This window comes from Microtus pennsylvanicus, chromosome 9, assembly GCF_037038515.1.
Source record: "Microtus pennsylvanicus isolate mMicPen1 chromosome 9, mMicPen1.hap1, whole genome shotgun sequence".
NCBI classification, from domain to species: domain Eukaryota; kingdom Metazoa; phylum Chordata; class Mammalia; order Rodentia; family Cricetidae; genus Microtus; species Microtus pennsylvanicus.
Genome location: NC_134587.1, coordinates 44,914,422 through 44,926,813, shown reverse-complemented (window position 1 = coordinate 44,926,813; position 12,392 = coordinate 44,914,422). Strand labels below are relative to the sequence as shown.

The following is a 12,392-nucleotide window of genomic DNA, read 5'->3' as shown; positions in this document are numbered from 1 at the left end:
TCTTTGAATTTGAGCTTAGCCTGGTCTATGAGTGAGGTGCAGGACAGCCAGGGCTATACAGAGAAACCCTGTAATGGGAATTTTTTTTTCCCTAGTTGGGTTTGTTTGCGGGGGGAGGGGTTGAAACAGGGTTTCTCTGTGTAGCCTTGGCTGTCCTGGAACTCACTCTGTAGACCAAGCTGGCCTCAAACTCAGAGATCCGCCTGCCTCCGCCTCCACCTCCTCCTACGTGGGTTTTAACTAAAACTGTCCACATCCAGGGTCTCAGAACTGCTCCCAGCAACAAGGTGAGCCAAGGACGAAGTTCTCCCAGGTTCAGGCTCCAGAGAAATGTTCTCCAGGGCCTGCTCTGGAATCAGGCTCCCTCTGGTACTCCCTTCCCAACCAAGTGGGAGGCAACATAGCTCTCACACGCCGGCTTTAGGGGAGAGAACAAAGGCAGCCTGTACCACAGCAGGGGTCATCCCTGACCTAGAGAACACTATCTAAAGCCGGGCAGTGGTGGCGCACGCCTTTAATCCCAGCATCTGTGAGTTCGAGACCAGCCTGGTCTACAAGAGCTAGTTCCAGGACAGGCTCCAAAACCACAGAGAAACCCTGTCTCGAAAAACAAAAAAAAAAGAGAGAGAGAGAGAAAGAGAGAACACTATCTAAGGTACCCACAACAGTCTGGCTGAAATGGATAACAGAACCAAAACCCGGCAGCACAAAGAAAAGGGCTAAGAGACAAGAGATGGCAGGGAGAGTGGACTTCTACAGGCAGCTACCTTGAGTACGTGCTCAATAAACCGCTACTAGAATGAAGAGCTTAATCAGATGCCAGCTCCACAAAGAAACCAAGTCTCAGTAGGTGCCATGCCTGTGGCAGTAGCGCCATCTGGTGGAATAAAATTGAGCACAGTGCCCGCCCACCCCCATCCCCTGGACAGACACAGACACATGGGGACACGGACACACGCGCGCACACACACACACACACACACACACACACACACACACACGTGGAACACGAAGAAAGCAGCCCAGGCAACATACAGAAAGCAGCAAGGCCCCAGTCACTCAAAGCCCTCAGCAGCAGATACCTGTGCCATAGTCAATGCGTGTGGAGTTCCCCACAGCCTCCTTCAAGTAAACTGCCACTTCAGGTACAGCAGCCGCCAGGTGGGTGGGGACCACTGAGGCCACCAAGTTCTCTGCTTCCTGATAATACAAGAGACATACAGTGGTGGCAGTAGATTAGGCATTATCTGAGGAGCAGGCACCCAGGGGCAGCATCTGCTAGCCTGGCCTTCTTCCCAGTTCTGACCAGCCAGAGAAATGGGGAGGGGACATAACAGAGAGACACCTGGAGTGACACTGGGAGCAAGACAAAAGATCAAGTCTCCTATGTGGTAGTTCACCAAAGGCCCAGAGAGATTATGGGCCATCAAGTCTTTGTGTCCCTAGTTGTTGGTTCTATTCCCAGCACAGTAAGACTGCCATGATAGACACATGAAATGTTCCTAACAGTATTGTTTATGGTAGCCAAAACATAAAAATGCCACTAGCAGTCAGGTGGGTGGTGGTGCACACCTTTAATCCCAGCACTCAGGAGGCAGAGGCAAGTGGATCACTGAGTTCGTGGCCAGGCTGGTCTACAGAGCCAGTTCTAGGACAGCCAGGGCTACACAGAAAAACCCTGTCTCAGAAAACAAAACAAAAGAAAACAAAAAATCAACTAGAATGTACCCAAATAGCAGAATGAGTAAACCTGTGCACACTTCTGCAGCAAACTACTGCACAACAAAGAAAAAGATAAGCCACAAGTGACAACGTGACAGATCTGACCTACATATAACATCATCAAGGAAAGGAGGCTACAAAAACATGAAATTCAAAAACATGCAAATAAAATCCATGTATGGGAGGCTGGGCGATGGTGGCGCACGCCTTTAATCCTAGCATCTCTGTGAGTTCGAGACCAGCCTGGTCTACAGAGCTAGTTCCAGGACAGGCTCCAAAGCCACAGAGAAACCCTGTCTCGAAAAACAAAAAAAACAACAACAAAAAAATCCATGTACGGGAGAGTTGGTGTACATCAACTCTCTCCAGTCTGAGGGGCCCTCCTGGAAAGCTGAAATGTTCTACAGCTTGACTGGGTGGAAGGTGCATTACAAAGATTTGCCAGGCAGTGGTGGCACACGCTTTTAATTCCAGCACTTGGGTGGCAGAGGCAGACAGATCTCTATGAGTTCGAGGCCAGCCTGGTCTACAAGAGCTAGTTCCAGGAAAGCAAAACCCTGTTTCAAAAAACAAAAACAAACAAAAAAAGTGAATGAATTCTGGCTTTAGATTCAAACAATATACACCATGAACAAAGTAACAGAACAAAAACTGGTACCAGGAGTGGGGTGTTGTATCAGTGGATCTGACCATGTTTTGTTGGAAGGTTGTGGTTTGGCACACACAGCTGGAAAAGATATCAAGACCTCAGAGCTTAATGGGCTGTTCTGTGGGAGCTTGGCAGAGTATTGAGAAAAATGCAGACAATGGAGGCCTGGCTTGCCAAGTTTCACAAAGAAGCAGATTCTACAGAGGCTGCTCATGTGATGGTTTCTGGTCAGCTGGTGCTGAGAAATCAGCTGCGATTAATACAAGATCAGCATCATTAAGGAGAAGTCTTCTGGGAAATATTTCACCAGATAACCTGTGTAGACAAGCTGCTCTGGGCAAGACTACATCTCCAGTTGGAAGCTAAACTGGGCAACATGTAAGAGTCTCCACGTGGTTTGATTTTGAAGGCATGAAGAGTCATGGAGGAGAGAAGCTGGGGCTTGACATCAAGTGGCAAGGTCAGAGTCCCTGAAGAGAGGCTGGGGTGTGGGGGCATTAGTGATGGTGCACTAATGACCCCACAGTTAGTGGGCAAGTGTGTGGCATTTTCTTGATTGATGATTGATAAAGGAGGGCCCAGCTTACTGTGGGCGGTGCTAATCCTGGACAGGTGGCCTGGGTTCTGTAAGAAACAGATGCCCCACAATTCCACTGCAATAGAAACTACAGGACACTGAAGGCACGAGGATCGTAGAAAGAGTGAAGTAGAACTGAGCCTACAAGACAAGCTATGTGTGCTGCAGATGACAGAGCAGGAGACACAGGCTGGCCAAGCCCTTTGGAGAGCCTAAAAGATCATGTGTGAATTCTACATGTGAGAAGCTGAGGGTTTTTTTTTTTTAAATACCATTGAATTCTGGTTCTGCTTTGATTTGATCATAACTATACCTTGATCATCCCCCCCCTTATTTTCTATTTTATAAGAGCCTAGTTAAGACTCAGATTTTAAAGAGAACTGGGACCTTTTAGGTGTGAAGAGTTTTTTTAAAGACTGGAGCTTGCCGGCGGTGGTGGCGCACGCCTTTAATCCCAGCACTCAGGCGGCAGAGGCAGGCGGATCTCTGGGAGTTCGAGGCCAGCCTGGTCTACAAGAGCTAGTTCCAGGACAGGAACCAAAGCTACAGAGAAACCCTGTCTCGAAAACAAAAAAAAAAAAAAAAAAAAAAAAAAAAGACTGGAGCTTTTTAAAAATCATATTGCTTGTTTTGTTTTTTAAGATAGGGTCTCATTATGTAGCCCTGCTGGCTTGAAACTTGTTATAGAGATCAGGCTGGCCTCAAACTCACAGGAATCCATTGACTTCTCCCACCCAAAAACTGGGATTCAGGGTGTGCACTCATGCCCGGGTTTTCCTTATTCTTTTTGGGGGGATTTTTTTTTCTGTCTGCCTGTCTCCCAGGAGCAGGGATTAAAAAGGCGTGTGCCACCACCTCCCAGCTTCCTATTCCTTTTCACAGCTGTATAGTACTTCACAGTACTATAGTTGACGTGTCATTTCCAATCTGAGGCTAATAAAATTATTTAATAAGCAGCCTCATACATGGGATAGCCATGCCTGCAGTTAGATAAATAAAACTGCCATTCTGACAAATTACCTTGCCCCATCTGGAGCCATAACAGTCCTCCCACTGGCCCGGCCCACCCTGTGCTCTGACAAGTCTTACCTGATCAAGTTTGGCATACCAGGTCCTGTAGGCCTTGTTTCCAAACCGGGAGGGCTGGTCCACCGGTGGGGTTTCATCAATCCACCTATCCAGCGTATCGAGAAGAGCCACCAGCTTCTCAATGGCCTGTGAAGGTGAAATAGAGGAACCACACCAGTGACTGGCAGCCCTGCTAGAGCCACAGAAGGAAGTCTCAATTGCTGTAGGAGGTGGCCCCTAGGCTGGCCTAGCTGTTATTCTCATTCTTAACTGTCCTGAATATGAAGGAGGGTCAGGGAGTAACCTTCCCTTCAGAGAGGAAATTACACTCGGCTGACAGACCAGTGTCATGGGTAGATAGGTACAAACCCCAGCCCCGACCTTTGTTAAAGCAGATGTGACTGAAGTCTTTCACTGAACAGCACGGATGTATGACAGAAGAGAAGAGAAATGCAGTGTGGTACGTCATCTCTGTGCTGGTTAGACAAAGTTAGCACCATTTGGGAAAAGGGAACCTTAGTTGAGGAAATGTTCCACTAGACTGGCCTATTGGGCAAGTGTGTGGCATTTTCTTGATTGATGATTGATAAAGGAGGGCCCAGCTTACTGTGGGCGGTGCTAATCCTGGACAGGTGGCCTGGGTTCTGTAAGAAACAGGCTGAAGCTGGGCAGCGGCGGTGCAATCCTTTAATCCTAGCGTTCGGGATGAGACAGAGGCAGTCGGATCTCTGAGTTCAAGGCCAGCCCGGCTGAGCAAGCCATGGAAGAATAAACCAGTAAGCGGTACATACTCCTCCAGGCCTCCACTCAAGCTCCTGCCCTGACTCCCCTCAGAGCTACACTGTGACGCAAGAGTAGTGTTGCAAGGGAAAATAAAACCTTTCCTCTCCAAAGCTGCTTTTGGTTAAGGTGCCCCCCCCCCTTTTAAAGGATTTTTCCAAGCTAGGGTTTTTTTGTGTAACAACCCTAGCTGTCCTGGAACTCACTGTGTAGACCAGGCTAGTCTCAAACTCACAGAGATCTGCCTGCCTCGGCCTCCTGAGTGCTGGGATTAAAAGTGTGCAACACCACACCCTGCTGGTTATGGTGCTTTATCACAGCCATAGAAACACTAAGACAATCTTATTGTCACCATGACCCATTCAGATCCCCTGTAGAAGCATCCTTCTGTGTATGTCTCTAGGGCATTTTCTAAATGCTTTAACTGAATGTGGGTAGCATCACTCTACAGGTGGGATCCCAGTCTGAATAATTAGGATAAGAAGAGAAATCCAGCCGAGCACCAGCCTTCATCTCTACTTCCTGACTGGGGATGCCATGCGAACAACCACCCCACATCCCTTCAGCTGGTTCTACCTTCCCTGCCATGATGAACTGGACCTCAACTGCAAGCCAGAATAACCCTCTCCCTTAAGCTGCTTCTTGTCGGGTACTGATCACAGCAATAGAAGTAACTAATACAGCCAGTAACCCTGACCTCCCCAAACCAACACCACCCACATCTGAACACCCTGGCTTGTTTTCTCTAGTGCTCCTCTGCTCAACACTCCGAGAACTAACTCCACAGGCAGACAGCCTGCCTCCAACACTACTAAAACAGCACTGAGCTACTTAGAGACCTAAGCTTGTCTTTTTCTTCCAAACATGAGGGAAAGAGCCTGCCACAAAGCAATGGGCTATACATAATGCCTGCAGACCCTGAAACTGGACAATGGACAAGTGCCTTAGCCTGTTCCTTTCCCCCGAACCTCATTTTACACCAGTGTATACACAGAATGCTGTAACCCCCTTAATGGTCCTTATTGTTAAATGTCTAGACTTTCTTCATATTTCATTACCAGACACAATACTGGTTCACAATTCTGAAGTGCTGTCTTGGTGCCAATCTGGGATTACTGTACAAAGCTTCGAGAGCTGGCAGCCTAAGAACCCATCTCTCCATGCCCCCCCCCAGACACACACACACACCCGCCCCAGCACCAGGAAGCAGAATCACAGGCGTGGGAGGCACCAGCATATCAAATGCTGTTTAAAGAGGAATCAGGTCAGGCGTCCATCCACGCGTTCCTTCAGGCACAGGTGTAGCTTGGAGAAACAAGCCAGGATTAAGGGCTGTAAGACTGTGTGGCAACTCAGGCCAGGAAGCCTTCGGAAGAGGGTCCCTGCTAGGAGGCAGATTCTGTCTGTGTCAATGGGAATGCTCAGCATAAAGGGAAATCTCCAGGAGATCCTGGAACTGGGTAGGGCCGAGGCTGTGCACCTGCAGTGAGGACTAGGGCTCCAGTGACCCCAGCTGCAAGGACTCTAGCCATACAGCGTCACACTGGCCCCGAAGGCTGCTCTTCCCACCTCCTCACCTATGGAGGAAGAAGTGACCTGTCGCTGAGGTGGTGGCTAGAGTGGCGTAAAAATGCCTTGCTGAACTGTAAGCGCAAGTGCTGCCAGAGCCAGGCTCTGTGAGAAGCAGGTCACAGGAACTGCTGCTGAGTACAAACCAAAGCAAGTGGGCCTTGCAGGAGGGTGGGGCATCTTAGCCCCAGGAAGCACCAGGCTCCCTGGAGATCAGCCCAGACAAGGCACTAAAGGGGACAGATAAAGAATGTGGCTCCTAAGGCCAGCAGGAGCCTGGACCCAGAAGCTAGCTCAGCTGGGTTAGTAAATAATTAAGAGACTCATAGCTCCTCCTTCTGTATCTACTGTCTGGCCTGCTGGGAGAGAAGGGCTGGAGAGAGAAGCAATCCTGGGCTGGAACCACCCCATCTCACCCCAAAGCACAAAGAATAACTTGTGCCCCTCCCATCCCTATAGCAGTGTCTCTTGACTATACTTGGCAACTTCTCATTCTGCCCTGGTGGTAGAGGCACTCTGAGTTCAAAGTCAGGACAGTCAGGGCTACAGAAAAGCCCTGACTCCCAGCCTCAAAACTCCCTGCTCCCCCCCCCCCACACACACACAAAAGAAACCCACAAAGGCAAAAGAAACAACACAATAAGGTGTGGTATCAAATGCCTTTCATTCCAGAACTCAGGAGGCAAAAGTAAGAGGATCTCTGTGAGTTCAAGTTCAGTCTGGTCTACACAGTAAGATCCAGGCCAGGTAAGGCTATATAGAGGGACCCTGTCTCAAAAACAAACAAAAGCTTTCCGACCCATCACCCTTTCTTTAAAAAAAAAAAAAAAAGCAAACAACAAACAATACAAAATAGAAACCCTCTCCAGTACTAGCATAGGTATAATCTAAAGAACAACTTGTTGTCATGGGTCTAGACAAACTCTCTACCTTGCTGTGGTTTTTACGCTGCTTCTGGTTGTATGGAAATCACTAGCCTAGGTCCCTCCACTCTCTCTTGAGAGCTATCTGTGTTGTACTTAAGAGGACATAGGAGCTCTGGGTGCTGTGCTGAGTGCGACAAGAAAAGCCTTATACACAGCCATGGCTACATGCTATGATTGGTACCTTCTGCTGCCCGACAACACAGGAGACTTCTGGGGACCAAATTGGCTATGGCTGTACACCCACTGAGGTAAGCACAGGGATGGATCCAGCTTAGGCAGTGCCCCAGCTAAAGCAAGAACATCTGGTGGAAAATTAGAGCTGAGGGAACTGGAGAGACAGATGGCTCAGACAGAGGTTAAGAGTACTGCCTGCTATTCTAGAGGTCCTAAGTTCAATTCCCAGCAACCGCATGGTGGCTCACAACCATCTGTAATGAGATCTGGCCTGCAGGTGTACATGCAGACAGAATACTGTATACATAGTGAATAAATAAATCTTTAAAAAAAAAAAAGAAAGTTAGAGCCGAGTGAGCCTGAGTGAACCTGCTGACACGGAGCTAAGAACAGCAGAGGCTTTCAGCACACGATAACCTCTGCACATGGGATCCTAGTGGCTCCCCACCTCATGTTCTACACCGAGGGCCAAGCCACTCTACAGAGGGCAAGAAAGGACAAGAAGGGGCTGGAGAGATGGCTCAGAGGTTAAGAGCATTGCTTGCTCTTCCAAAGGTCCTGAGTTCAATTCCCAGTAACCACATGGTGGCTCACAACCATCTGTAATGGGGTCTGGTGTTCCCTTCTGGCAGGCAGGCAGACACACAAACACAATATTGTATACATAATAAATAAATATTTTTTTTTAAAAAAAGAAAGGACAAGAAGGAAGGATTATAGGTGATGAAAACCTATAATCCTGGTACTTGGAAGGCAGAAGCAGGAAGATCACAAGTTTGAAGGCAGCCTAGGTTACCCAGTGAATTGGAGATAGAGACACGATTTAGTGTAGCGCTCTTGCCTAGTGTGTGCAGAGTGTTAGGTTCTGTCCCCAGGACTAACAAAAGCTGGGGTGGGGGGAGCAAAGCCACTCAGCTGGGAGGCGGTGTGCTGGCAAACCCTGAAACACAGTATGATACTGCCAAAAGAGCAGCCCTTCAGTCAAGGCAATACCTGATCAGTGAGGACTGCTCCCATAGAAACTCTGGAGCAACTGAGGACCCAAGGGGATTGGCAGCTCAGTCCTGGCTGGGGTAATTATGAATTCTCCTTTAATTAGCTCCCCTTGATGTTTCCAGCATACTGGGCACTGCTGAGCTCATCCTCCCTGTCAGTCTTTACCCAAAGTCACAGCCCAAAAAGAGCCAATTCAGGGAGTCACTTATGGGTTAGCTCTCAAGGGCCAGCTGTCTCTCCTCAGTGCAGTCCTAGCTCCTATCTAGTAGAAAGAGCAAGACTATAGCACCCAGCAGTTGACCTGGTACGAAGGCTAAAAGAGGGCAATGTTAGCCTAGGACATATGAAGAAACTAGGCCAGGACAAGGCCAGACCTTACTCAATAGGCTCCAGCTGTAACTAGAGGGCAGAGAGCCAAAGTGCTAAGAGGCTACTCAGCCACTGGTTGTCTGAGATAAGAGGCTCAGGGTGGCCCTGGGCCAACTGGGACATGAACCTAAGAGGCCACTGGAAACCTGGGACCTAGTTCTGGGAGATGGCGTTGCAACAGCATGTACAAGGAAGACTACACCCTCCAGTGGTAGAGGTGGCTGGCCATCTGTTCCCAGTCCATGCCTTTCCTGGAATCAAGTCTGTCTCTAAAAGAACCAGAGTAACTATTAGACAGGGAGATCCCAAAAGCCTGCCCGTGCTCTCTGCTCAGCTAGAATTTCGGCTAGGAATGAAGGTGAGGAAATGGCCCACAGATCTCCTTGTCAAATGCTCAGAGCAACAGTGCCCAGGGACACAGCTGCAGTCAGGACTGTTAAAACAAATGAGGGAACGTCTCAGCAGGGTGACCAGTTGTACCAACAGACAGGAGGAGTGCCTGTGCACTACCACCAGGGTTGTCATGGGAAGGTGTGGTGCTGGATCTACTATAGAACTAGAACTAACCCTATTTTGGTCTCCATTGATGCCATGCGTGCTTCCGCTAGAGATCTCTGCAGAGAACTCATCTACTACCTTAATTTTTTTTTCCAGCTCTAGGCGTGGAACCCAGAGCTGTGCGTATGCTAGGCAAGCACTTGGCCACATCTCCAGCCCCTTCTGTCATCTTTAATTTCAAGCTTAATAAAAAATACCTATTAGAAAAAATACAGACTATAAAATTGCATATTTACCTTGCTTTTAGTTATAATGTGATTTTATTCATAGATTTAAAACATTAGGAATATGGGCCACAAATCTTCCGGCACTGTGCTGGGCAAATCATCGTCTGCATCAGCCTGCCATGGATATTACCCTGTGTGGGCTATAGCAGGACTCCTTGCCTGTGCCTACCTCAGAGACTTTGTAGTCAAAGGTCAGCTTCTTCCCTTTCACACCTTCATTGAGGGTGAGGATAAAGCCGATATAGTCAGCATAAGCCTGCCAAATGGGAAGAGGAGGGAAGGAAGATGGTGTCAGAAGATGGTAGCTCCACCCAGATACCCCAGCTGCCCCAGCTCCCCCTCCCAACTCAGTACCAGAAGTAGACAGCACCAAATACACAGGCTGCTCCATCAATAAAGCCAGCCATTCAGTGATCACAACCACAGCTAATTCCTAGCCAAGGTCTACCGAGTGAGTGCTCACAATTGCTGTAGGTAGTTTCTTTAGACAGTCCAACAGGAAGACACTGTTGTCACCACCTTACTAACAAAGAAACAAGTTACTTTAAGAAGTAATTAGCCCATGGTTCTCCAGGACCAAGATTTCATTAGATACAGAGCTAGTATGCCAGCCTAACTCTACAGCTGAGTGACCACTAAATGTCTGACACTACCCTGTACCAGCAGACATTCAAACAACGCCCCAACACTCCCTTCCCCAGGTCATCTTCCAACTATCTCCCCAGGTCAGGGTGGCAGCTACAATGCAGAATCTCTGCCGCCAGCCGTTTCCTGCCCATGGTCTGCCGGCTGGCATACTAGCCCCACCATCAGCTGGACTTTCTTCCTACTTTGTTGCAGGTTAGGCTAGCACAGGAAGAAAAAATACTGAGATGTGGGCCCCTGGGGAACAGCTTCTGAGAGCAAGTGTCTCCATTCAATCTTGTTTCTTCTTTATCTTACTTTCTTCCTCTGGGACACCCATGATAAGACATTAGAACAAACATTTGGCATTTAGATTGGGTGAGTCTATACTAGAGGCCCCCCATAAGCCTGCAAGATGGCTTCCAGCAGACCAGGGGGATCACACACAGAAACTTTCCCCACACAGGACAAGACCAATCCCTTGTTCTAACCAGAGCTGGTGTTTGCCATGGACTGCAAAAGGTGGTGTCACAGACGTTCAGACAAATAGCTAGTTCCAGATAAGAACAGTCTCTCAACTGGGAGGGTATGGACAGCATCTGGTGACATTTAGCAGGTAGAGTCAGCGTTAGAGCCTGCCATTCAAGGACTGCCCCTACAAGACTCAACAGTGCTGAGCTGAGAAACTCAGCCACAGAGCAACTAGGATGATGAATGGGATCCATTCATGGCCTCTGAGCAGCCGAAGGGACTATGGTGCTTATCCTGGTGAAAACTCAGAAAAGAACATGATATCCATCTGCAACTGTCAGAGGACAGGCTTGTGAAAGAAGGGAAGGACAGGTTCCTGTGACCTTTCCTACCCAATGGAGCAAGGCATACGGCTGCTCATTGTAAGTCTGGCAGACTTGGCATGGACAATCTGTCCCACAAGCAAGGGCCCTTGCGCCTGCCGTCTATGTAAATGACACTCCATGGCTGCTACAGACCTGGCATTAGTGCTGACTGGAGCTGGGCCCAAGGCCCTCTCTAAGAATTCCAAGTGGTCTTTCTTTTCCTCAGCTCTGGACTGGAAGACTAAGAGGCACAATTAGCTTTCTTCTGCCCACCTCCTGGGCTATGCAGCAGAGAAAGCCAGCCTACTGCCAGGGAACTGGATCTCAATTCCCAGCTATTTTTAGGGCAGTCATGTTCCTAGCCGAGGTATAGTCTCTTCTCCTCCTTTGCACTGGCTCCTATGTGTGTAGTTCTTGCAAACAAGAATTCGGAGATTCGTGTTCATTCAGTATAACATTAAAGGAGCGATGAATGTGATTTAACCAGAGTGGGACGCTCCAGACTTACCAGGGCCTCAGCCAGGCCTTCCTGATAAAGCAACTCTGTGCACTGAGTGGGAGGGAGGGAGACAGCTACCTTCTCATTTCCCTCCTTAGAACTGACAGCTTGGGTGCCAAGAGCAGGAGTGTCAAGGGGCACATAACCCTGGGCTGTCTGGAAAGCTACCAATTAAAGAGCCTTAGATTCTCCCCCAGCTCCAACACTCAAGTGCGGGCGTCACTCGTACCTGAGACCGCTTCCATTTGCCCATATCTGGAACGGTGTGGATCTCCTTTTTTGGAATGATAAAGTTCTGAGTAGCTGGAGGGGTCTCCTCTGAAGAATCTGGACAAAGAAAATAGAAGGGGCAAAATGATCAATAGTTCCTCCTCCCTCCAATCCCTCCTTTCTTTTTGGAGGCAAGGTCTCTCTGTATAGCCCAGGCTAGCCTAGACCTCACTTTGTAGATCAGCCTGATCACAAACTCAGAGAGCTCTACCTGTCTTGTCTTTCAGGGCATGGATCAAGGAGTAGAACACCACACCTGGACCACTCCCTCCCTTTTTTCTTTCTTTTTTGTTTTATTGGGCTTTGCTTTGTTTTTTTGTTTAGATAGAGGGTTTCTCAGTGTAGCCCTGGCTGTCCTGGAACTCGACTTGTAGACCAGGTTAGCCTTAAGCTCACAGGGATCTGCAGCCTCTGCTTTCCAAGAGTAAAGATATGTGCCACCACCATCGATGGGCTTCTCCTTTTACTATTGTTTTTCCTTCTTCCCCCAAACCATTCTTCCAAACTAACTAATGCCAAATTGTTATTTTTTTGTTATGTTTTTAATG

At 48.5% G+C, this 12,392-nt stretch overlaps 1 protein-coding gene across 2 annotated transcripts in view; it reads right to left on the bottom strand.

Annotated features, from left to right (window-relative positions):
- Ptpa (protein phosphatase 2 phosphatase activator) overlaps positions 1 to 12,392 on the bottom strand; it is a 32,060-nt gene that overhangs the window by 13,183 nt on the left and 6,485 nt on the right. For both annotated transcript variants that reach the window (XM_075985737.1, XM_075985738.1), the window contains exons 2-5: positions 11,804 to 11,901; positions 9,785 to 9,871; positions 4,038 to 4,163; positions 1,083 to 1,200 (exon numbers count right to left, since the gene is read on the bottom strand). In XM_075985737.1, the coding sequence (XP_075841852.1) occupies positions 1,083 to 1,200; positions 4,038 to 4,163; positions 9,785 to 9,871; positions 11,804 to 11,901 (429 nt within the window). The remainder of the gene's footprint in view (positions 1 to 1,082; positions 1,201 to 4,037; positions 4,164 to 9,784; positions 9,872 to 11,803; positions 11,902 to 12,392) is intronic.